This window comes from Pungitius pungitius, chromosome 13 (assembly GCF_949316345.1).
Source record: "Pungitius pungitius chromosome 13, fPunPun2.1, whole genome shotgun sequence".
NCBI classification, from domain to species: Eukaryota; Metazoa; Chordata; class Actinopteri; order Perciformes; family Gasterosteidae; genus Pungitius; species Pungitius pungitius.
The window spans coordinates 14,982,274-15,009,162 of NC_084912.1; the positions used below are offsets into that span (position 1 = coordinate 14,982,274).

The 26,889-nt window shown below is 44.3% G+C and overlaps 1 protein-coding gene across 6 annotated transcripts in view; it reads right to left on the reverse strand.

Moving 5' to 3' along the window:
- Nucleotides 1–400: 400 nt before the first annotated feature.
- Nucleotides 401–26,889, reverse strand: part of cpeb3 (cytoplasmic polyadenylation element binding protein 3) — a 33,809-nt gene continuing 7,320 nt past the window's right edge. For 3 of the 6 annotated variants that reach the window (XM_037465292.2, XM_037465296.2, XM_037465299.2), the window contains exons 3-11: nt 26,284–26,437; nt 19,465–19,521; nt 16,484–16,507; nt 15,089–15,256; nt 14,301–14,390; nt 8,089–8,207; nt 7,774–7,888; nt 7,271–7,452; nt 401–6,401 (exon numbers count right to left, since the gene is read on the reverse strand). In XM_037465292.2, coding sequence (XP_037321189.2) covers nt 6,174–6,401; nt 7,271–7,452; nt 7,774–7,888; nt 8,089–8,207; nt 14,301–14,390; nt 15,089–15,256; nt 16,484–16,507; nt 19,465–19,521; nt 26,284–26,437 — 1,137 coding nt within the window. In that variant the 3' untranslated portion in view covers nt 401–6,173. The remainder of the gene's footprint in view (nt 6,402–7,270; nt 7,453–7,773; nt 7,889–8,088; nt 8,208–14,300; nt 14,391–15,088; nt 15,257–16,483; nt 16,508–19,464; nt 19,522–26,283; nt 26,438–26,889) is intronic. The other 3 variants (XM_037465294.2, XM_037465293.2, XM_037465295.2) reach the window with 3 other exon arrangements.

Sequence of the window (26,889 nt, forward strand, 5' to 3'; positions counted from 1 at the left end):
CAACGAAAGTAGACAAGGTTGCCATAACTGCGTCAATCTATTAAATTGTGGTTGAGATTAATGTAACTCTTTAATGTTAAAATTGTATTAGGGCTGTCAAAGTTAATTTTTAAAATGAAATGAGGGCAAATGTATTTTCTATGACAACTAGTCAGACTCTCTCTACTGATGAGGATTGCGTGTTTTGATGGAAAGCTCCAGAACCCAATTGACTTTTTGGAGGGATGATTTGTTCAGATATTGATCTGTAGATGATTTCCCTGCCACACAGTCTGAATCTTTGATATTAATCTATTATACTAAAGGTAAATGAATGGATATAAAGACTAAGTTTAGTACTGGTCAGCTCTTTTCTAAACTCGACGGCATGCCATGACAAAGACGACAAGGTTTCACAGCGTCATACAACTATGTTTAATAAGATTTGCTTATTGGTACAGAAAAAGGAAAAATGAAGGTGGCAAACTACAAACTGAAGCAGTAGTAAGCATTAGCAGCATGGAGCTTCATGTTTTCAAATCATAGTATTACTGCAAGAAGTTCAGACCAAGACAATCTCAAAAGCATCGGCAAGATGGAACCAGTCTTCAATTCAGGAAAAAAGAAACGAGAGACAATAAGCACATGTCTAGATTTTAAAAAAATTATATAAAAAACCCATCTCATTTCAAAAGTAGTGGAACTTGTGGAAAGAAGCACATCTATTTGTATATTCACAACATGACTAGACCCACAGTGTTTTACCTATTGAAGCAGAAGTGAATATGCAGTATAATACCCAAGTCGAGTTACGTGAAATACAATTCCATAGAATATATAAAATGGGTGCAGTCATTCAAATCATCTTTTTCATTTGCACTTTGTATTACAGATAAGGTATACATAATTATGTTAAGTGAAAGAAAAGGACCAGGAGATAAACACTTGATGGTATGGAGGTGAAGACTAAAGTATCAGCATCAGCTGTATAAACTGCTAGAAAAGGCCCAGCAGAAAGGACTGTCACGTGACCACTGAAGTCTTACGTCAAAAAACACTTCAGGATAAGTTGAGGACGCTCGGCGCGTTTATTTCGTTCTTATTTGGAGTTGGATAAAAATACAACACGAATCCTCAGCCTGAAGCCGCTTAACATGACGATGGAAAACAGCCTGACTGTTAATGTTTTAAAAGATAACACATTGACTCATGTTTGTTCACCTCAAACACACATTGGACACAAGTGTATTAGACTTCATTAGACCCCCACACCAACATGTCGTGTGACTTTAATAAATGATTTTGGATTAAGTTACCTTTAAATCGAACTGTGCTAGCTCTTTATGCTAAGCTAATTGGCTAAAGCTTCACAGTGAACTAAGTCAGAGCCGACCACTGATCACATTAGCTTAGCATTAAGACTGGGGGCGGAGGGGGAAGTAGCCATCTCGGCCCTGTGCAGAAATGTGCCGACTGGCACCTCTGAAGTTCACTAATCAGTTATTCCCAAGGCAAAGTGTAAGAACTACCAGCCGGAGCTTTGAGAGGTGATGTAGCAGGGCCCATTTCCCTTGATTTCAATTTGATTTTTTATCTTTAAGGCAGTTAAGGAAGGGGAACGTTGGATGAAAACGGACAAAAAAAAGTTGGGAAAGAAGAATAAAACCACTTTAGACCAGGGGTCTCAAACCCCATCCGTCGACCGTAGTGGTCGAAGTGGGCTACGACTGGTCGGGCCCGAAAACGAAATGAGTTTGAGACCCCTGCTTTAGACAATGAATTGCCTCCTATGTATAACTAGGATTGTATAGTTATACATGCTCTTCCCAAACATTGTACATTACACAGTGAATCTCTACATTTACATTCATACATAAATACAATCACACTGGTGCACTCTGCAGGGAGCGAACCTACTACAAGGAGAGAGGATGTGACATGGCGCTTTCTCTAGGTGGAACGCCATGTCCTTTGTCTACTGCACAAAGAGAGGATGAGTTATTTGTACAGTTCGTGGCATTGGTAATAGTAGAATTAGTAGTAGTAGTAGTAGTAGTAGTAGTAGAGGTGGTAGTATTGGAGTATCACTGTAAATTGTCAGTGGTGTTGCCAATCTTCCAAAATTACATCACAACATCCTGCGTGTATGCTCCTTTCTGCCATTTGTATTTTATTGCCCATTCATTGGTTTACATTGCAAATCACTTCCCAAATCACCAAACATAAGTCTGTTGATTCTGAATAGTTTTTTTTCTTTTTTTTTACCGTGAATCATTTACAAAGTAATGTAAGCAACATCAGCAAGATCACACATAACGAAGCTTAGCATTTCAAGAATCGAGACACTTTAGTAACAATATCAAAGTTTTTTTTTTCCAGTTTAAAAAAAAAGAAAGTGAACAAATGAAAAAAATAAACTTTTAAAGAATTAGCATCATAAAATTAATTTATTCCAAGTAAAAATACAAAATAATATTAATGACAGTGACCAGATATGAAAGTCTCCCCCAGAAATAACTATTAATGACCGAGAAAGAAGTTTTTAAAGAAAGAGAATACGAAATTAAAAATGAAAATATGTAAATATGTTTAAATTTATTTATTTTTTAGCAAAACTCTCTAAAAATAATGAAAATTTCTCAGTACAAAGGCTACATTACTACTGGAAGGTACTAGCAGGTAGAGTAGGTAAATACACAGTAGAAAATGATTTTAGTGAATCACAATGCTTGCAATGAAAATAATTCTGCAATAAAGAGTTATGCCTTTTTTCTTCTTGTTTTCTTTTTTTTTTCTACAAACAGTACAAACAGTATTGCACATTACAACAAAGAATCAAGGTTCTTAGCCTTAAACAAATGGGACTAATTCAAGTCTTGCGTGAATAGAAGGCCACCAGTCAATATGATGCACCTTAGGGGCTTTCCATCAAGTTACAGGTGAAAACATGTGTCTGTTTTGTGTTAAAAAAAACATTCTCGCCTCTCTACTGTTCAGTGACTCCCACAAGCCTCTGTTTTTCTCCCAACAATGTCAGGCTAACAAATAAGGGTCATGTCGCCTATTTTTTTCTTTTTTTTTTACAAAACAAAAAAGGGAACACGTACTTTTAGGAAACATAAAAAACTTCTCTTAAAAAAATAATGAACAGAAGATCTCTTTCACAACTCTGGTCAGCATAGTAAATGATTGATTATAAATATACAAAAACTTGGGAAATATGTTTAGTTTTTCTCTCTTGAGCACCTGATAGTATTTATTTTTCCTAAAGAGCTCTTCTCTGATATTTCAACCAATTTGACCAGTGGGATGCTCACAGTAACATCCCTTGTAGTCAAGCACAAGACTGTACTTTCACCAACTACATCATTATATTCGTCATAAAGCTCTTGCTCCTTCAGTTGTTGTCGTTTTCAAAAAAATAGATTCTTAAAATAAAAGTAAATAAGCATGATAAAAATAATAAAGTCAACAATCTGTTTAATCGTTTCTCTTTGAGAATTAAATTAATATATATTTTTTCATCTGAATAAACTTAGAAAATATCAGTTTCTCTCCTAATATATTTCAAAATTGAGGTATTGCAAAAGATCTTGCCGGTCAGAAAGCACACTGTCGTCTTTTTTTTTTGTCTTGCTGCTGACCGCCAAACTGCTAGGGTACAAAGAGTAGTGCATAACAGATATCTATCATCGAGAAGGAAAAAACATAGAAAAGCTGTCTGGTTGAGGGAAAGAAATGTCACAAAAATTACCTAGGATTCACTTTCTTAGGGATACTTATTATTACTTGTGGTTAGATTCTTCTTTTTCTTTTTCTTTTTTTAAAAGAAAACAAATCTCTTCGCTTAAGTTTGAATTAGTTTTTCTTGGATGACAAAAACATCTATCCTGAAGCAAAAAAAAAAGTTTAAAAAAAAATTAATTGATTAAATGAACAGTTTGCGACTAAAACGAGAAAAGGGACTGCGGGGCGCCTGCACGGGACAATCTCACCTCAAGGGTTAAAAAAAGGAAAAGGGAGGGGAGAGACAACACACATGAACTTGATGTCCAATCCCGCTCAGATTTTCCCCAAAACCTGTGAAACCAGTGTAACTTGGCCCCACCCCTAACCCTTGCCGCCATCTTCAGCAGCCATTGCGTTTCTAAGTTCCTGTTGCACCGTTATTTGAATGATGAAAACTAAAAGTTACTTATAATAGATGTCCACCATTTTGTCGACTATCATGTCTATTACTTCAAGCTTTGCAGGAGAATTCTTTTTTTTTGGGGGGGACAAATATGGTAACCCCAGCTCGCACACATGGCAACACCCCCCCCCCTCCCCCCTCCCCCCTCCCCAGTCATGTAGTGAAAGCACATGCAGAGCTCAGTTTATCAACCTCCAGTAGCTTCAACATTTAATTTGATCCCACCCCCCAAAACCCCCTCAACTGTTCTTCCCACGTTCCTCATCATAGATCAAACGCTCCTCCCAGGTGGCGGCGTGCCGGCAGTCTGGTTTCACGTCAGCTCTTTGGTTGCATTTGGAGACGTAAACGTGCAGCGTTTTTTTTTCGACAAGGGGCGGAGAAAAAAAAGAACTAAAGACCTTCGGTTCTACGCTTGAGCTCACGTTGTCACGCCTTCTCTTCGCATCGGGCGCGTCTGTAGGCCTGTGTGTGTGTGTGTGTGTCTGAGAGGCCTCCGTGCATACTGGTGCAGTGCGTGCGTGTGTGTGTGTGTGTGTGTGTGTGTGTGTGTGTGTGTTTGTGTAGAGAACATATGTACGTGTGCGTACACTAGTCATGAAGTTTCACAGGACTTCCATGTCGGACACTGACGACAGTTAAAGCGAATCACAGTTCTAGGCATACTCAGACCTAACTACGTACGGTATAAAAAATTGCACAATTATATCAACAATCACTGCAAAAAAGTACTTCACCTATCATCGACAGTTGTAAATGGTAATCCTACATTTAACTTGATTCGTGGTTATTAAGGTTGTGTTGTTTTTTTTTTGTCGTGTCGTCTCCGCGCCGTGGTTCCAGCCCTCCCCGGTGCGGTCCAGTTTCGCGAGGGGTTCGATCGGACTCTACGTCCGTGTAGTGTTGTGCAAACATGGGCAGGATCCAATAGTAGAAGTGATACTGAAAAGTCTATTGCATGCAGCAACCTGAATGAAATAAACATGCAGTGAGGAGCTGACCCACCCCGACCCCCACAAAGGTAGCCATCGTTGCCCCCCCCTCCCCCTCCCCCCCGCGGCGGCTCGCCGATCCAAAACAGTCGGTGCTTCTCTCGATCCGCTATCTGCTATTTTTCAGCCGAGCCTGGATAAAGTACTTGTGGTGTCTGTTTATGTCACGGATTTAGCAGCAAAGCTGTTGCAGCATTACATTTACGGAACACTAAAAAAATGAATGTTACTATAAAAATAAAGACCTCGAAACCAAAAGCAAACTAATCCGATTGCGCGTATGAGGTATTAATATACTCCGAGTCAGAATTGAGAGCGAATACAGCCGTGGTATTGTTACTCCGAGCGGTACAGGCAACACTACTGGATAGCTGTCCTGCTACATCTTACGCCACCTAGTCAGCTTTTCTCCATGCGTTCATTTGCCTTTGGTTCATTTTTTTTTTCCAGTAGGGGCAATATAACTACAGCTTTTGAAAATAAGTGCATGCTCCTTTTACATAAAACTTTAGTTATCTATGTATGTATAGATAGAGGTACAAAACAACAAAATATACGCTTTTTAAATATTTGTATGGTCGCCGCCTCCGTCTCAGTTAGGAGGAGGGGTCCAAAAGGACGTGCCACACCACCCAGTCGGCAGCACGGGGTAACTGAAAGTAGCCGGGTGTCTAACATACCGTCCCGGGTGTGTGAGATTTTGTGCCAAAGTGCAAATTCGAAGCTGATAGACTTTCCGCATTCCCCCCCCCCGCCCCCCCCCCTCCCCACAATGAGAGAGGGAGCGTCAGTAGATAAGTCCAGAACCATGGTATCCTTTTAGCTTTTTTTTTAGCTTTTTTTTTACAGCAGGTGTTTGAGAGGAGCCGTGTGGAGTGAGGGGGGGGGGGGGGGCGGGCTGCGGATGGGAGGTGGCTGTGGTGTTTAAGCTCGGCCCCGGCCTGTAGGGAAGGAGGGAGAGGGTTTCGGTGGCACGGGCCCGGGGCAACTCGTAGACCCCACTCCCCTTCTCAGCTCCAGCGGAAGGACACGTGGCGCGGGCGGTCGCCGCCCTCCTTCACCAGGGGCTTGTGAAACTCCCGGCCGGCCCGCGAGTGGATGCTGGCCCAGCAGTACTCGCAGTAGTACTGCAGGCAGGTGACGTTGGCACAGAAGAAGGGGGCGAACTTCCCCCCGCAGCGTGCCCCCTGGCACTCGTCACACATCTGGTCGTCCAGGACGTACGGCTTCACCTCCACCTGGATGGAAAGGGGAGCGAGAGGAGGCCCTGAGTTTACCAGAGCCCAAAACGGTTGCTGCGTTAACGCAGTCGCGGTCTGCGAAACCTCCTTCAAGCCAGTGTCCACAAAACGGCTATGCGAGGCCATCCACTATTGCAATTTTCTAAAATAAGACCAGGAAGATATGGACAGTGCAACGAGTTTGACCGCTAAGCCGGGAGATGAGAAACGAGAGCTCAGTCGCCATGGAGACGCCTCAGAGCACGAGCAGGCAGGGGCGGAATGCTAACCTTGTTATAGCATGGCCACAAAATGAAAGGTTATTAAATCGCACAACAGTAGACGACGTCCCTCTCAGCTAAACTCTGCATCGACTACAGCGCAGGAAACCGGGCCGACACACCATTAAAACCCAATATCAACCCAGCACACAGGAAGTTGACCAAGGTTAACGAGCTTCTGTGTCCCATCATCAAGAGCCATTTGCAGCTAATGGGAATTCTGGACGCCAATTGCTAGAAATGAGAAAATTAGACGGCAAAAGTGGAAAAAACTAAAGCAGATAGTCGGGCGTCCGGCTGGGCGTTGGACCGCCCCGCCCGGCCCGAGGCTCAGCGTCCTGGCCGACGACCAGTCTCCCTCGGTCACCATCGGCCCCCGATGCAAACGCTCCGCCTAAAATAAGCCAAGACCGCGGAGTGGATGTATATGTATACGGAGCTGCTGTAATTAAAAGCAACCCTATGTGTCTGCAACTTGAAACATCTGTCAGTAAGACTGGGCCAGCGCTCATCGGAGTAGCGTTAGCAACCGCTCGGGTGCGATGGACACACCCCCCCCCCCTTTCCCTCGGGGGACGGACGCGGGAAGCGCGTGAACCCGCTCACCCTTTTGTCGATGTCGTTGTGCTGCAGCTGAACGAAGCGAGCGCTGATGGCGGCGATGTAGCTCTGCTGGTTGGAGAAGGCCACGCGGCCGGCTCCCTTCGGGTACTTGAGTTCCGGGTCGGTGTCGATGCCGGCGTAGCAGACGCCGCCGTACAGCCGGTCCATGATCATGGCCAGCTCCACTGGAGGGAAGGAAAGAGGGAAAAAAAAAAAAAAGTTCACCTTTGGTGATTGACGCCATTTTTAAAAATCCACCCTACTGCACTATTCATCAGGGCAGCAGTCTCAAACTGCTGGCATAATTAGTTGGGTTCACATTGCAGACCAGCCGGCGATGTTTATCCTAAGAACAGATAGCCCGAGCCTTCCATTACACCATGAATTCTTAACTTGACGACCACTTGGCCCTTTTCCTGGAAACCCAAGCAGAGGATTGGGGAACCTTCGGTGCCCCGTGCCAGCCGCACAAAAGAAAAGACATCCCATTCCTTTTAGCAATTCACCTGCACGCAGGGGTCGCGGCACCCCCCCTACAAAGATGGTCTTGCGGGGGTCTAGAGGCTGAGAGCCGTCCATGACGAAGTCACTGTCGCTCAGGTTCCAGGGACGGATCTGGACCTGCAGGACAAGGAGGCAACGTATAAGCGATCTTGGCTCTATGGATGATGAAGTTGTCCAGTCCACCATTTTTTGTAAACTATTGCCATCGCAACGTTCTGGGAGCCCAGAGGATGAATTGTAGTGATCCCCTGAGTAATTTGTCTACAACATGTCTAACATGCTAAGATAACAGGATACCCACGGCAATTAGCACTTACTGGTTTGTCTTTGATGGTGGGACTGGAAACACACAGGTAGAGCTTGCCGTCCTCCTCGATGCAGGCGTCGATCAAGGCCTGGACAGAAGTCTCTTCCTGGAAGAGAAGGAAGGCGTATCCTGGGGAGAAGTGAGAAGAGATTTTAGGGAAAAAATTATACAATATATATATATAAAACATACCCCATGAACATGATGCTTTAAACTTGCAGGTAGCAATCTCCTGACTGAGCCCCCAAACAGGGAACTCTGTCTCCACACAGGCAGGAGTGCTTCTCTCTGTCCTCATTTACTCTCCAGCCGGCACCTCGCTGTCGGTGCTGCCTCAGATTAAATGGCCAAGAGTGCTGCACTTCTAAAAGAACCGTGCAAAAATCGACCCAGCCTCGCGTATCTGCCCCCGAGAATGGGCTCAGGTAGAGAGTTTGGTGATGTCTTTGCTCGGGTGGGGGCAATGCAGACAGTCACTCTGTACTATTGAATAATTTAGCGTTGAGCGCAAAGACCTTATCCAAGGTCAGAGCTATTAAGCCGTTTTGGGAGGGAGAAATAAGAAGAAAAAAAAAAGGATACATCCATCACACACTCCTACAGACGTCGAGTAGACCACGACCACATATAATAATAACCAGATAGTTCAGAGACAAAAAGGTGAATATATCATTTATATATCAATTTGTGAAAAAGCAGTATATATTATTGCTCTCTATGGGTTTTGTATTTTGAGTGCATCGCTGTGGGAGTGTTAGCAGAAGCCAAGCACCACCTGTGGCACCCATGAGTCAGGGGAATATGAGCCGACTGCCTGAGCGGAGCAAGTGGAACGTAGAGATATGCACAAGTGGAGGCAATTATGCATGCAGGCCCGGAGACCTCTACCAGAGTTTACTCCGTCTCCAGCATCCAGCGTCTCTGGAGACCACTACGGTCACATGTTCCGGTGCCTCTTGAGAAGCCCGTCTCTCAGTCTCTCCCACACACTGAGATGCTCTTATGCAGACAAATGCAGCACCAGTGCAAAGGGCTAAGTGCAAGTGTCATGCTTCAATGTCAGGCAAAGGAAAGGAGGGGGGGGGACTATGCGCTACTGGGGTGTGGACAAAATGCATTGAGCATCAAAAGGTGGAAATAAAAGCAGGCGTGAGTGGTGCGTGTCCAGACGTCACTCACAATGAGTCTCCCTGACATTTGCGTCACAGCGCAGCACATGAAGCGTCAAAGCTCCAGCCTGATGACTTCGTTGCACATTTGCACATTTCTGCTCATTCACTGGCCTCTCAAAATACGGCTAAACGTTGCTTTCCTTTTCTCAAATATATCAGTTAACGCAAAACATGTTTTGCACAGCAACAGGGGGGACATCCCTTTTTGGAACTGATTATGGTCATCTTTGGCAATTATCTGCATAATAATCTCTCAATCAATAATAATTGGTGTATAGTAAAAGAAAGATGATGTTTTGGCTCTAGGACAATGTACAGCTAAACTAGCTAAAAATATTTGTTTGGGTCTCCGTAGTAAACTCAAGAACCACACATTCACTGCTCTGCACTGGATATTCATTTAATTGAGAAGTGCCAACAAGAAATTAAGGTATTTACAGCATGAAATAAAAACTGATCACTGTAATGACCTTTTTATAGGCTGCTTAGTGCCTCACAGGGCCTCCCATGTCAATTCATTCAAAGAGGACTATTGCACAGACACAATAATTATCTACGTGTCCCTTTTGGATTAATATCAGATGTTGCTCCATGTTTAGCGTGCACGCTGTTGGGTAATAGTTTGCAGCTAGTGTTATGCAAAGTAAACGCAGAGGCTCTTACTAATTAAATGTTTTTAGCTGTTGTTTTTATCCCTCTTGTAGAGTCAAATAACCTCGGCTGATAAACCTCTGCGGGGCTGCAATCTTTTCCCTAATAACGAGCTGAACCATGATGGGAAAAACATTACATATGCACAATGCCAAACTAATTGCAATCTGCTGCTTTAAATGATCCGCTTAATATGTGTATTATTGTGATTGGTCAATGCAGAGCCACAGTCCCTCTGGGCCAGCCACCGAAAACACACACAATTAGACTAGACTCGGGGGATTTGGTACTTCGTCATCGTTCTCTCTGCGCCGCGCCGTCATCACACGACATAAGACCCCTGTCTCTGTGTCGCTGGGTTATATAAAGAGAGGTTTGTCATTGGAAGAAATCACGTGGTTTAACACCGACTAAATTCCCCTCAGAGAAAAACAACTGCAGTCTCACACACACACACACACATCCAACAATGACATACAGCATGAAAAGGCAGCGCTAGCCAGCAGCTCACAGTCTGGAAGAGGGAACAACGTGTTCCGTGACCCAGGGCAGAGAGAGAGGGGGGGGGGGGTTGAGGAGTGAGACAAATGGAAAGAGAGGGGAGAAAAGTGAGAAAAAGTAGGAAGAGAAGGATAGAAGGGAGGCGAACGATTGCCGAGTGTGAAAATACACAGGAGGGCATGGGGAGCAGGAGACAAGTGTTTTCCATGAGCTGCAATGGGTTTCACGGTGAAGGAAACAAGAAGGCCCCGTGTTCACTTCTATGGCATCCCTAAGACTTTAAGGCAAACCTAATAGAAATCAGTGTTATTTGAGTTGAAAACATACTTTTACAATCCCAGAAGTAGCCCTCTCTGTTAGCATTTGGCGTGAAAATAAACTGCATCACAGTTCAATTTTTGACAATCTTAATGTCCCCCATCCTTCTCTTCTTTGTCCCATCAATAGCCTGAATGACAGACACTCCACGTGGTCTCACAGTAGAACCAACATGGCCCAGACTCCACTAGGCTTTAATGGCCCTTTAATGCCCTCATATTTAGTCTGAATAGTGCTGCGGATCGGTCTTTTTCCATCAGCTTTGCGCAGTGCAGAGGCTTACACCACAGCAGAAAAGCGCAGATCTGCAGTGGCTCGTGTCCGAGATTTATAGGGCTTTGCTTCTTAGCTGCCGGCACTGTCCAGGGAGGAAGGGAATACACCCGCAGCATTTTCCAGCCTAGGAGCGCTGTTTAGAGTCAAACCGTCGGCAGAGTGCCTTGCGGGTTACGAAGACAAACCGCCGACTTCATACAGAAATCTGTCCAGTCCCGGGGGCCAGCCAGCAGTGGCAGAAACTGCAAATTCCTACCAATTGATGAATTAATCCTGGCGTAATGCTTTATCCATCAATATAATAATGTGACATTTTTGGAAACAGAAGAAATACTTATGTTCCATATCTTCAATATTAAGCTAGCTTAGCATTGTTGAATGCCTTGAAACCGGGGAAACAACTAGCCCGTCTCTGTCTAAAGGAAATGACTTCTATCAGTTCTTATAAAGCTCAGTAAACTGTATCCTTATAGTTAGCGAGCTGTTAGAACATTTCCTGTCTTTATGCTAAGCTAACTAGCTGATGATGGTAGCTTTATACTAACCATGTAGATAGTTAGCGAGCTGTTACAACATTTCCCGTCTTTATGCTAAGCTAACTAGCTGAAGATGGTAGCTTCATGCTAACCATGTGGTTATAATACACTACGCATTTGACCTTTAATGGAATAATTTGACATGTTGGGGATAACACGTTCACTCTCTTGGATGCAGATTGGATACAGGGAAAAGAACAAGTATGGCTATGTCCAGAGGTAACAACATCTGGTTAACAGTTCCCTAAAACCTCACTAATTGACAAATTGATGTTAGAGCTAGCTAGCTTTGCCGTTGTTTTCAGTCTTTATGCTATGCTAATTTGCTGCTGACGGCAGATTACTTACTGTAAAGACATGAGAGTGGTATCGATCCTCTCTGCCAACTTACGGAAATGAGAGGAATGCACGTAAATGATCCCTTTAAGTGCTTTCCACAGATACAATGTTCCAGAGTTCAAAGCTTAGCTACACCCGCCAAATGAACCCAGATGGTCTCAATGGTCTAGAAATACCCTGCTGGGTGAAAGTAATGCATTGCTACCTGCCTAATGTTAGCTGATACTTCATCCACATACCACATTACTATCCAATTCTCTCCATTACCTCATTAACTGGATGTTGTGTTGACTGTGTTGAAATCCAATCCACAAAGACTTGATAAACTGACTGAGACACAATATGCATGTCTCCGGACTTAACAGCGACATTGAAATCGAGGACTATCTTTCATTTGTATCTACAGACATGTTTGTCTGTGTATGGGTTCGAAACAAATCAGCCACTCACTGTCAGAAAAACATGGATGCAGGCAAGAGAGCAAAACCTACAAAAAGGAGGTTTCAGGGCCAACATCGATAGATGAAGCCAACAGAGCGCGAGATGGAGAGAAATCGGCAGGGGGTGTAACTCTGCCACAAAATGTAAATAGGCCGACTGCTGACAGCAGACCAAGAAGGAAAAGGTGGCTTGGTAAGATGGATGGAGGGAGACACGAACATCTGCTTTCCTAATAACAAACAGGCCCCAAGGCTCTGGAGCAATTGGAGAGCAGTCAGTCACAGAGTAGAGAATCGACTGCCACAAATCATATCAATTAAAAAATGTACAATCTCTACATAAGAGTGGGAATATAAATTGAGTAAGTGTACTGCAGCACTTCGCTGCCATGACTTGAGCCTTTGCTTCATTCTTGTTACATGAAAGAAAAAAGGTCCTTCTACCAAATTTATTATTGTAGGTTAGAGTCAAAAGCAATCTTCAGTCCTAAGCTTCTGAAGCCTTCGACCAAATCGTGCGCACTGTTTTTGCAGCACGATGTGGGCATTAACATTCGTAGCAGTTTATAGCTCCCAGGCTCCGGCAGGCTGACAGCCTCCCCCTCCTCACCCAATCCCATCACATTTTAAGCTCATTGGCAACAACACGGAGGGCGTGAGCAAATTGATCATTGCTTGTCAGGGGCTCTTTTTTTTTAAATGCAAAAAGTCGCATCAAATAGGGCAGGGAAGCGCCATATCATATTGTTCCCTAGTATAAATTCACCAGAGCTTTTACGCTGAAAGCATCTGGCCGCTGCAACTGGAAACAAGCTTGAGAATGAACCAAATCCTTAAAGTTAAAAGCCCCCCAAATATACATTACTTAAATATTGTAAAGTAATATAATTAGACAGCACCTAAAAAATAAGAGCCTTCCCTTTGTCTTGGCATCACCTTTAGAAACACCACAGCATTGGGCAAAGTTAACTAATGGCCATTCCTACTTCCTCCCCGGTTCTCTCTCCACGCGTCCTCGCCTGACCCCGAAGTTGGACTAAGCCACGACATGAGTCATTCATTGTGAAGCATAATGGAAAGTGACAACCGTCTTCCGTTCGGGCCGAGGTCGTCGGGACATTTAAGACGGCGAGAGGCCAACGACCTCTTGGCACATATTCCCCATCTGTAATCCAGCCGCCACGCAATCCGTAGCACACACATACAGATGTGCAAACCTCCCTGAAGCTATTAGTGCCAAGAACTCCGTCACCAGGCACCTGACCATGCTCCCTTGCCAGTACATATGGAGAGTGTGTTCTAAACAGGTTATTTTAGCAAGTTCCCTTTTCATTTTTGGAGTGGGGCGTCTCATTCATTCCCCTAAAAGGATGCTGCCTTTTTCCTCCTGGCTTTGGATATCAGTAGTCAAGCCTTTTTTTAAATAAGCCTCCTGAGCTAAAAAAAAAAAAAAAAAAAGCAGAAAAATGAGTGTGGAGAAACTGGTTGAGATTTCAGCAGGTCCTCCAGATGCGGCCTATTACCATCTGCCTATGGAATGTCAGTTATTTCCAGAGCGCCTTTAATAGATTTCTTAATATGATACACAGCAGCTCCCAGGCCAGAAAGGGTGATGTGGAGGTTTGAAAATGGGTGCTGCTGTTCTGATCACCTGCCGTAAAACCACACTCCGAAAGGCTGGACAGAACAGAGGAAAACTTCCACGCTCCTCAGGTACTCATTCAAGCAAACAGCTCTCGGGCTCAGAACTCTTGGTGGCCACTTAAAGTCATTATATGCTGCGTGTGGGTTTCTGGGAGATAACTACATGGGGTAGCTCAGATAAACAGACACCTCCATGCTGGCACAGCCGGGGCCACAGAATTCTGGGTAACACGACTCTCTACAAAACTCTAATATTGCAAAGCACCCAGGTGCTATTTATTGGTGTAGACCTTATTGACAGATGGGGGAAAGAACACAGAGTATTCTCTGAGAATCTGTTGTTACCTTTAGGTGGGAAGTAGGATTTGCTCTCGGCTTTGTGGGGCCAGTCGACCACCAGGTGCCCATAGCGACGGAAACTGTTGGTGATTTCATCTGGAAAATAGAAGAAAAAAAAAAAGCAAAAGAGGAAAATGACTTAACTGTTGCATGATAACAAACCATCAAGTAGAATGCATATGACAGGGCCACGCTCAGATTTGAGACCTCCACGGGTTTCTATTCCTTTCTTTCCCGCTGCGGTGGTAGCCACCCCATTAAACAGGAATGCAGGCTGGGCACCTCCAGTCCGCTCTGGGCTGACTCGTGCTGGGGCAACTCATGAATTTTTCAGCCAGCTAAGGGCACGTAATGCATCATGCGCTTGTGCAACAGTGAACACTTCATATTGACGGTAAACTCTAGAAACAATTGCAGGTTCCAGACGTAACACCAAAGCACGTCAAACGGTGTGAAAACACATAGATTGTGAGGCTTTAAAAAAAACAAAAAACGTAAAGCTCCAGGCACATTTCTCTGAGGCGTATAAAAGCCAAAGTTAGTATGGTTTGACTCTGGCCAGGACAACAAAATTACATTTTCACTTTGACAACGTGCAAGGCCCCGTCTGGGGGGCAGAGCCCTCTGTTGCTAAGCTAAGCTAACCGACTTCCTGCAGCAGCTTCATTTATATTTATATGCACACATCGTCTCAGTTAACAAGAAAGAGAATAAGCGTATTACTTAAAATATTTCCATACCAATTCCTTTACTTTTTAATTTACTTCTCATAAAATCTATTCTTTGTTTGGTACCTTCATCAATGTCAGGGGGGAGGCCTCCGACAAAAACCTTCCTGGAGTAGCGCTCCATCCTCTCTCCGTTCTGACAGCGGGTGGGCGAGTTCAGGCCCGGGGTCAAGGAGGGGTCGCCGTGACCGTCGTCAAGGAAACCGTCTTCAAAGGGGAAGAGACAGGAGCGACCTGGCCGAAGTGGGGAAGAGAAGGACACCAGGAAGGCAGACAGGGGAAAGACAGAGTGGTGTGAAATTGAAGGAATAAAAACAAGAGAGGGTGAGAGATAAATGAATGAATGGATGAATCGCATCAGGAAACCTTTTTTGTGCCAGAACCTGTTTTAGTTTAGGCTCAGGATTCTGACTTAAGTCCGTCCATCAACAAAGTCAGATGATCATCCGTTTGTGTGAACATATTGTTAATTGATATAAAACTACGGCGCCAATCGACAAAGCTTTTCTTTCCTTAAGTTGATTTTCCGTTAGAATTTTAAAAGAGGGATTTGCAAAGAAAAAAAAAATACAACAACAGCATATGGCCAAAAGAATGTGGACATCCATGAATATACAGGTTCCAAAGTCAACAATACGTTCTACAACTGAATACAGGTGCAACATCCCAGTGTAGCTATACTTTAGCCCATACTGCATATCGAATTACGATAAACACGCTGACCTGGGAATGGAGGGACTCTCCATTGTCAGCATTGTTTGGAGTCAAGTCCAAATGTCGTTTGCAGTGGAACCACATGGGCCTCACTTGGGTTGATAAATGTTGTAAGCTATTACATTTTTTACACCGTAAGAAATATAGTCCACTTTCTCTCTGCTACGTCTGTAACACACAGTGTAACTACGGCCTAGCAACCTCACAAATGTCACATAGTCTCTTTCCTCCTTGCTGAGGAAAGAGAGAATTAGAGGGGAAGGGGGGGGGGGGACAGAAGCACATCAAATTAGAGATAAGCCACCTCTGAAGCAAACGTTTGTGCCGTTCTGATGACGAATCCCTTCTGAGTCAGAGTCACGAAACCCCCCCCCGAAATGATCATGTTACAGAATTTGAAAGCATCTGCTAGCGGCGTTGCTGATGCTGACGGAATGAAATCCCTCATGCCAATTCAGATTGTTTATTTTGTTTACACACTGCAGACATTACAGGTCACAGGGTGAAGCACCGTCTCAGAAGGGAGAGAAAAAGACAATTCGCAACCAGATTTTTGTTTTTTCTACTCCTTTCACCACACAAAGACAGATTTGCGTCACCTATGCCCCATGTTGATTCAAATGCATGACAAGGAAAACTGTGTGTCAAAAAGAATATGACTTCATTCAATCACAGCACAGATATTAGCAGATAGCGAGACCCAGCCGGCACGGCAGGCAGAACCCCAGAGAAAGTGCCACACGTTACCTCTTCTGCGGCCATAGCTCCGGGCTGCTTGTCAGCACAGTGGGGGGAAGGAGAAACACGAGGAGAGGCGGAGAGGGTTGGGGCAGGAACAAGGGGAGGAAAGAGATACACAGACATGGGTTTTCACGGAAATCAACCAAAAAAAAAAGCCAGGAACATCTCTAAGGCGACGGAGAAACCACAGATGGGCACGCCTAAGCTTTGGCAACGGGAGGAGGGCGATCATCACGGCGGTCCTCCGTAAAACCTGCTGCACCTGCATCGGCAAAGGAGAACTCGTGCACATGCCGTGGGAGTGGGGCGCCGTGGGAGTGGGGCGCCATAGGCGCGGTTCAGTTAAATGGAAAATGTTTTAGACATTTTAGGGGCATAACGCCCCACAGACCAAGATTGCAATCTTGGTTTAATGAGCCCACAAATAGCCGGCGTTCATGATTGTCTTGTGTGAATTTGTCCATAAATGAGGCCATAGAGCAGAGCGCATGCCGGACTGAGGGTGTTGCAGGTTAGTCATTACCACGGCCTCGGTGGAATATTAAAACGCTGCTCTCGGGTCAGGTGCGGGTGGAAACTTCCCACAGGGGAAAAGAGGGTAGCAGCGTCGGGGGGCTCTAAAGGAGGGAGGATGGCATGCAGATAGAAAGGGAAAGTCGGAGAGCGAGGCTTCAATGTTGGGGCCAAACCGATTAAAATCTACGACGAGGCGAAGGGACAGCGTCGGGACCCTAAATCATTTCTCTTTCGATCGCTTGTGTTCGTTTTTTTAGCGCTCCTGTGACTACATTGGAGTCTTAAGAAATAATTCTAACTGCTTTTCTCAGAGCTTTTAACCCTATTTCACAGTCATCTCCAAGCTAAACCTACTGTTATTAACAGGACCTAAGTCCCATGAATACGAGAAAAAGAGCTGCACTGTTTCGTGTTAAGGTCCAGTTGTTTGCTTTCTGCTCATCACAGTCTTCTCACCTTATAAAACCTTGTGTTGTCACATGGTTATAATTTCACTAATTAGATTGTTTGAAGACAAATGAGCTACATCCATGACAATCGTGCAAACGCTATCTGGAAAGATTGCAATATTTAGTTGAAGCTCATTATCACTACCAGCTCATCAAGGTGAACTTTTTTTTCTCCAATTGCATCTTACTGCTTTCTCCCCATGTACTACCGCTTGTTATCCCTTGGCAACACATCTATTAGGTAGGCCTCAGTAAACTCCACTAACTGAGAACATGTTAATGTGTAAGATCAAAAACACTGCATCTTATTTCAGGATTGTGTTTACGTGTCGTTTCTTTGAGCTGCAAAATCTCACGCTCAATTTGATTCAGCCGTGCTTAGAATGCAAGCAACCCGCCAGGAAAAATGGGCCTTAAGATCCTCCTGCTCCTCTAAACGCATCAGTCACAAAGCAGACCCATCGCCTCAAAAACCAATATGGGCCTTTTCATTGTGAGAGGCCCATTGTGTGACTAGCCCCTCTGGCTTCTCTCAGGGAATATATTGTCTCTGAGCCTCTTCTTCTCTCTTGCTATGTTTTCATTAAAAAAGATCTGTTTCTCCAATCCTCCCCCCTAACCCCTGCACCAAAGAAAACCTGGGCAGCCTCTCTGCAGCATTGCCCTCTCGCCGCCTGACCTCGGCAGAAACCTGGCAACCCGGGGAAAGAGAAGAAAACGCTACGTGGGAAACCGTCACAAGACGAGAGGGCCTGTGAAAGAGATTCCTTTGGGCACGATGAGTTTGAGGAACCCCGCTCTGCTCGGCTTCAAAGCCTCAGACGCTTCCACTAAGCTGTCACGTTAGCACCACCAATAAATCTGACTAGAGGACCTCCGCTTACCAACTCTTTTATTGACATCCTTTCTTCACCACTTCAAGTGCTAAACCCACCCGCAGAAAGCAGGCACCCTCACAAGTTCTCACACGAAGCTAATGGGACCAAATGAAGGAGAAACACTTTCAAGTTGAAAGCACAGCTTCCCTGTCTACAACCATCGCAGGCTGCAGCAGGGAGAGAGGCTTCTGAAGGACTTGGAAGGTCTGGGCACATCTGAGTGACACAACCGTTTAACATCAACCTGGGACACATTTTCCTAGGATATGCGCGATGAACGATGAAAAGCACAAAATCAGCAAGGGGCCTCAGATGTGAGGGTAGACACCGCTTCACCAATCTGTGTCCTCTGAATAATGATTTTTTGTACTCGACTGAACATGTTCGGAGAGGAAAACTATTGCTTCGCTGATTTGGTCTGATCCCCAATCAGTGCAGACGGCCATATTTTTGTGAAGTTTGAATAAAAAAGATGGCAAACATGATTACCCCGTTAGAACTAATAACTGAAGTGCATGGCCCACAGAAACATGAGCATCTAGGACACTAATGAATCATGTCCCTAATCATATACACCAGCTAAAGAGCACTCGGAATGGCAGGGCCTGGCACGATAAACCTTGTGGCATGCATGTAGTCACATGTGGGAATAAAGAGCGGATTTCTGTCTCTGGCTCGTCTCCCGTCGCTGGTCATCGGCCGGCTGGCGCGACACCGGGGGCGGTCTAGATTTACATGCAAGGGTATTTTTGGAAGCGCTATTCACAGGTCATATGGGCTTCGCACCAGTGCTTGGAGGTCTCTCTGTGGTTTATGGTGTCAGGGAATAGAGACATGAGCTAAGGGGGAGCCAAATGGGCTCTGGGGGTTTAACGGTTAAAAAAACTCCAGTATCATTTTTACTTATGGAGTGACAAAAAAAGAGATACCACAAACATTTGTCTTGCTTTATACAATTTTCTGATTTTTCAAAAAATATTTAATACATAAAGGTGTGCCTGAATGTAGGTTTGCCCTAATGTAGGCATTCACGATATTTCACACTATTCACACGATGTCTCCATGTAAACAAATGTATCAGTAAAACTGAGATATTTGACGAGAGAGAAAAAAATGACAGGCAGTACATTGAAATTTGACTTACCGTTCAGTGGCATTATGTGCTCTGCTCCAGGATGATGAAAGTTCAGGCCCATGCGTCCTGACCAAGAAAGAAAAAATAGAAGATTTTACACAATGCGGAAAAACAGGCAAATCAGTGATAAATAAATAAATAAATAATAAATGGTGGCCTGTGTACAGACATTATATTTCCATTCTACTGTCAGCAATGAGAAAACACCAACCATGAAGAAATGTTCAACATGAAATGAATACACGCCAAATGTGATACAACAGACAGCAGCAAAAAAATGTGTTCTTTGTTGTCACATATCTCATACACACAAATACTCACACACACACACACACACTTGATTTATATACTGTATACAGAAACACACTAAAAAATAAATAGTTTTTAGGCTCCGGATTGAAAGTCTGAGATAAAAGAATGTATTATTTTATACTGTGACGACAGTAGGATCCAAAACTGTGGTTTTAATTGGTCCAAATGGGGACATTTTGGTCTTTAAAGGAGCTGAATGTTTGTCTACAAGGTTTGGCCTTATTATTAAAGCTGAGGTTGAACGTAAAACATTTTAAAGGGGAAAAAAAGATGAGTAACCGTACCACATTTTAGGACATACTGTATGCATTAACAGAGACAAAAATATCATCAAATGAAAAATACCCAAATGCTTCTAGTAAGGAACAACTGTTAAATACCTAAAGGGTTATTTATTTGTTGTGAGTATTTAGTTATTATTTCATTATGAGCCACACGTCTCCATTGAAACACATCGGTGAGCCTCACTGTTTTTCCTTCATCGCATTCAATACAAACTGTTTATCTTATTTGAATCCAAATGAATTTCACCATATGTACAGGCGCAAGCACCCACGCACACGCACATGCAGCTATATGGCTAGCAATTTAACAGAGCGCGCATTCTGTTGCGGTGGCAACGTGTGCTTGTTATAATGGCCCATCTGTCAGTGCTTTACGGAGAGAGGATACGGTGTGGGACAACAGAGGACGTCCTCGTGGTTGTCTCCGTTGCCATCTTCCCATTTGCACAGGCGAGAACGAGACAAATCGGGCCCTTGAGCTGACGCAGACACAGCCTATCTCGCTTAGAGCAAAGCACAGCAGTCTCAATGTCAACATCCTTTGCGGCTGCAGGCGCGGAGGCACACCCTTGATCCAGGACCACTTAAAATTAGGGCCCTCTGTCAAAATACGCCTACAGAAAGCTTTTTAGTAAACAGCCACGCGGCCTGCCAAAAGTCCTACAGGAAAGACAAGGTGAAGCAACTCATTCAATCTGGTACATGTCAATATTTGGCGAATACACAGACTGCGACCTCAACGCCGGGGTGGTGGTTAGGACTCGAGGTTAAGAGGGTCAACTGCAACAGAGATCTTGCTTAGTGTGCGCCTCTTATGCGTAATGTGGACTTTGAGTGGCATGTTGCAAGCTACTGTGTCGCAAACAAGGGGACACGTCGAACGTTTCCAAATTTCGCCGCAGAACACGGATAGCGGGGGACGGGAAAAGAAGATGGACAAACAAGAGTGGAACTAGCGGCGACACCTGGTTGAAAAACCATAGTGGCGGGGGGGGGGGGGGACAAGTGGGGGCGGGCACCCCGCGGGGGCCACAGATGTGGATTTCCTAACTCCTCTCAGCCAGCCAGAATCCAGGCGACAGTAGGGCTCGAGGGCAAAGGGAGTGCAACAAGTCCATGCGTTGACATACAAGCGTTTGTTTAGACACGTGGCCTAGTCTCACATTATCTTTTACTCTTTCTGACTTATCGTCACGAGGAAACCAGATGCACCCAATGTGGGAAGGGGGAGGGATCCAGCGTTGCGTCCTGCCGCTGAGGGGTTTTGAACTCCCTTCTGTATATTGGTAGACGTGTGGGTGGACTGTTTGTTAGTCCGCCGACCAAATTACAGCTTTAAAAGGCCAAACCTCTAACCGAGTCCCATACAGCTCGATAGCAGACGGTGCCCCTCGACCTAGTTGCTTTTGATTGAGCAAAACAGAGGAATCCATAAAATACCTTGTAACTAGGACACTCTGTTGAACAAGTTCAAGAGTCACAGCCGTGGCTCGTCTTATCTGAGGGCAAAAACCACAGTGTGGTCGGAGCTTGCCTTTCGATCAACATTAGACATTTTGGGGGGTGACAGAGGGGGACAGTTGTCCTAAAGCCTAAAAATAGCTCTGTGCAAATGTCATCTGCTTCCCCCGAGAGTTGAGTGGCAGGTCCTTAGTGGCCCCCAAAGTTAATGCTGATGCCGGTGCAGTCCTGGTGACATCTTCTCACAGAGAGCCTGAGCTATTCTCGAGCCGCCCATGATGGTCGCATAGCAACACGGCTGCTCAGGACACACGCCACCCGCTTCCGTGCGCGTATCCAACAGTACCTTATCATGTGGTCAGTCAATCGGCGCGGACTGGACGCTTAGCTTGTCGTCAACACTTTGGTACAAATGGGAGGACGAGTAGGGGAAGGATTAGCTGGACATTCTGGGGTTTAAATTTGTCACTGTAGGCCGCATGTTAGATTAGCCAAATGATCAATCATCAAGGGCTATCAACAGCTGATGATGTTAAGATCCGACAGACCGTGAAGAAGAAGGCTTGCTCATAATTACATTAATAACACAACTGAGTTGCTGGTACTGACCAAAAACCACAGCCACGATTGGATGTTGGTCAACAATCTGTGCACAGGTTTTGAGAAATCAAGGAAACAGGATTGGGACCTTTGGAAAGACTATCCGATGCTCCTTAAAGCTACATGAGTTGTGCACCGCTGTATGTGGCTGATGAACCCCAATCATACGTGAGCGCCGCGGGCCCTCCGTTCCACGTTGCAGCACGCATTAATACACGCCCCCCAATTACACATCCTGGCAAAAGCCCTGAGAGAAAACATGAGAGCAAGTGGGCGGAAAGAGGGCGCCCCGAAACTCCAAGGGCCAGAGAAACTTCCAGTTCACACTAGACCAACAGAAAAGAAGGGATGACAGAGGAGCCTGTGTACTGCAGACAGCCGAGCGATGACTGAGTGGGTTGGATGTTTCTGTAAGAAGCTGGTGAGAGAGTTATTTGTGTGTCTCGGTCGGTCAGAATGGCCCACTTCTTCTCATTTTATACTAGCGCCAGCAGAACTCAACAACCCTCGACATGACCGTTAGCACAGGGCCAAAGCTCCTTCTAGCTGTCAAGCCATAACGTAAAAAAACTATTTTAAGTCAAGTTGCAGTATGAAAACGCAAATGGTCAGGGAATATTTCCAGAAGTGAATTCCCAAACCCACTGCTGTTTAATGATTGGTAAAAGTAATGATATTAACACTATTAAATAATAGTAATATAGGATTTCCAGAATCTAGTTAAGCCAGCTGGGCAGTTAAAGCAAATGTCCTGTTGGATCTTGACTGAGCACACGAAACATGTCCAGACTTGTTTTGTTGCCTGCACTAGATTAAGCTCACTAATGCTTAACAGAGTCATGCATGTTCCACGATAACAATGTAAAGCACTCTGACAGCATAGTTGACGGAGGCAAGGTGTGATTAACCTTACACCGCCAACATACACGTCATCTTATCTTAATACAGCCATTTACTGGCTGTTTCAAGTACAGAAGCTTCCTTCTGACGTGATCAACGGGGGTGATAAATTAACTATGATGGTTGAAAAGTTGAGAGGATGATTCCACCTCCTTGACCAAGGTCCAACCATATTTAAACAAACTGACCTCATACCTTAGGTCAAGCTGGGATGACACCTCTACGTACATGAACCAAGACAAAAGATCACATCCCTCCTTCCCTCAGAAACATACATGATTATTATTATTATTATTATTATTATACTACTTTAGCCTCACAGGAGGCCTTCACACCAATCAGAGTGAGACGTGTGGGTTATATCTATGAAAAGTATTGTTACCATAATTGTTGTTGAGTTTTCCAAAAGTATTATTTTGGTATATTTTCAAATCTAGATTGATCAACAGCACCACAGCAAAGGAAAGAATACACGTTTTTGATTTCGAGGCAGAATTGCCACATTAAAATGTTCATTAAGGGTGCTGCACTAACGAACACACACTACTAATTTTAACTGACACATGAGTAAGATTATGTGAGTCAGACCAGCTGAGTCAGTGTGTGTGTGTGTGTGTACATTGTGTATAGAGAGACTTTGTGGGTGGGGTGGGATCCACGCACAGCTTCCATGGGGATTTAAGGGACTTAACACTTTTGAGCATTTCAAATGTTTGTGACAACATTGATGTGGTGTGAGTGTGTGTCTGTGTTTGTAAGTGTATGTAGGTGTGTGTGTGTGGGGAGTGGCATGGAAGATGCAGACACAGTATCATGGGCGAAAGAGTGTGTGACGGGAGACTGCTTAGCATGGAATGTCACAGTTGATATGCATGTCAGAAACAATTTGGATGTGGATTGTCTTTCTGTGTGTGTGTGTGTGTGTGTGTGTGTGTGTGTGTGTTTGACCATTTCGGCAGCAGTGATGGACGTCACACTGCCAGTGTTTTTCCAGGCCAAGGGGAGAATCTCTGGTGTTCTCTCCACATGTGAGTTCAGCTGACCGAGTCCAGGTACTACATGCAGACTAATGCGTGTGTGTGTGTGTGTGTGTTACCACAGAAAGGGCCCGTTTGTTCAGAGCTTTTAGAAAGTTCTAGAGGTTCGACAGCATAAAGTGTCTTGCTCACCGATAAAACACACAAACACAAACACACACACACACACACACACACACACACACACACACACACACACACACACACACACACACACACACACACACACACACACACACACACACACACACACACACACACACACACACCCTTTGAAGCTGACTCTTCTACAAACAAGTGCTAAGAAAAGAAACTGGTTGAATCTAGACGGCCTCGCCCTCCTCCCTGTCTTGACAGAGAGAGGGAGGGGTGTATGTGGGGTCACCCCCCCGCTTCCTCACCCCACCCATTCATATTCGAATCATAGTACAAGTGCTTTTCTTTTTTAAAAGACATAAACACAGGTAAACAACTATTCCAGTCCCAATGACAAGTAAAGCAACAAATGTCTGTGATGGACTGGATTTTGACGCGACCCATTCAGTGGGGCACTGCCCACTGCAGAAATTATTTTTAACTTGTGGCTCTCAGCTGGTGGACAGAAGTCTCAATGTTGGATACAACACTTACTATTCTTTCTCTTGATAGGGTGTTGTAATTTTCAATTAAGCATCACCAACCTATATGTGGGATCTTATTTTGTTTGCACCCAACAACAAACCATGTCATCGATGTGATGAATATTTCATCACATCGATGTGACCTATTTTTTTTTTACCTGTACCGTCAGAAATGTTTATCGGACGTTGCTCTTACGCAACATTTTGGCGGTACCAAGACACGCAGAACCTCCAACGTTGACACATAACCCAGAATCAACGCCAACACTGTATGGCAGTTGCAACTGCTGTGGACCAATTGGGTTATATTGATACATACAATTACCCTGCAAAATAAAAACACCTCCACTTCTCAACAATAAATCAGCCATTGTTAGGCTGATGGGATTATATGAAACAAAATGGCTAATGATTGGTTAACCTGAACCCAGGCCCTGCCTTTGCAACCTGACCAAACCTGACAAGTACTGCCAACTATTTAAAAATACAAAATGTGTCATATTTGACACAACTCTTCAAGAAGTGACGGAAAATGAAAATGAAAATGTCCGAATTCGACCTGACTTGACCCCGAAGCTTTACACAACAAGTGAGCTGGCCTTTTGGGGTCTTTCCCAAAGTACAGAGTTTGTTGTAAAAGTTCTGATCTAAAAGGGACCTCCCTACTTTCAAGAATCAAGTTTCTCTCTATACCTGCTCTGTCTCCGCTGTGTTTTGATAAACAATTGCTGGGGAAGCCCTGCAGGATATTACGACACTTTTCCACTGAGGCTAGCTCAGGAAAGGAAGACCATTTCGCCCCGACAATGCTCTCTCAGCACGAGATCTGGCAAACAAGACTCCACGCATGACGAAGCTACAATGCTCTGCTCATTATATTTCTCTCCCACCAATCGTTCCATTGTTGAGGTGGGAAGATGGGGGTGGCATAACAACCCTACACCCGACCTGACAGGGCCTCATCTGGAACACTTGATCCAGAGCTTTTACAGGCGGCACGGGATCTGTTCTACAAAAACATTGGCTTACAAAAGGCCTGACATACGTTGGACGGCCTTAGAAGGCTGTGAAGGTTTCCTGGCGGCTATTTTATGATTTCAGAAACGATCTAAACTCACAAGGAGGTAAAAACAAAGCGACGTAAAGTCCTTTTAAGGTTGAATGTGCATTTCACTACCTCTGTGTCAATGTGGCTTAGAATCACTGATTGGATTCTGAATCTATGGCAGGTCGTGGCATGTCTAAGCCCAGGAGCACACACAAGATAGATGTATAGTCTACAAATATAAGCCTCGTGATATTTTCAACCCACTGATTTCAATGAGCACAGATGTAACCGGTAAAGAAGAAGAAAGGGAAAAAGATAATGCCATTAGCAAGTGAGACCACCGGAGTGCATTTTGCAGCACATCTGGTCTAAAGCGTGAAAACAAACACACACACGATTTTGCAGGTAAGGCTCATAATGTTATTAATTAGATTATTCAGATTTAAAAAAAAAAGAATATTAGAGAGTCAAGAGAAATCGAGCAAAAGAAAAACAAATGCAGATGACATATGCCCAGGAAGCAAAAAAAATAATACTGTAAGCATGGACGTATGAATATTCCTAACCTGCAAAATGATTCCTCCATATAATATCAGCGATAGTCATTGGTGGGCCACCGGCAGGGTGTGGTTTACCTTTGTCATGGTCAGTCCTTATCATATCCATTAAGGAATTCTCCAAAGAGTGCAAGCTAAAAGCATCAAAGGGCCGATTCCGGTCCTGCAAAACATCAAAACAGGAAGAAGGTTAGGATTGGCGCCGACATTGTACGTCATGCACAAAGTATTAGTTTATGAGGAAAAGAGTAATTAACATGAGCTCATTCTCTTGTATCACAACTTAAATGCAATGAATATTTCCATGTGGAGTTAATATGCAATGTCTTGTGTGATAAAACAAAAAGTTTTTCTCCTGAATCTTCCCCAAATAATCAGAATCACCAACATGGTGGTAACCAATAAGAAAAACCTTGTATGAACGAAATGGGCTTTAAAAAACTGGCGAAACCTTTGCCCTGCTGTTGAAATTCTGTCCGGTTGCTCATTTTGCTCAAGGGCAAACACTTGCAACAGCATGTAGGAACAGCCTTCCATTCTTACCTGGTCTATACTAAAACCGATTAAAGATCTCAGACTACAAGTAACAAGTAAAAGAGCCCTGGAAATGATGGT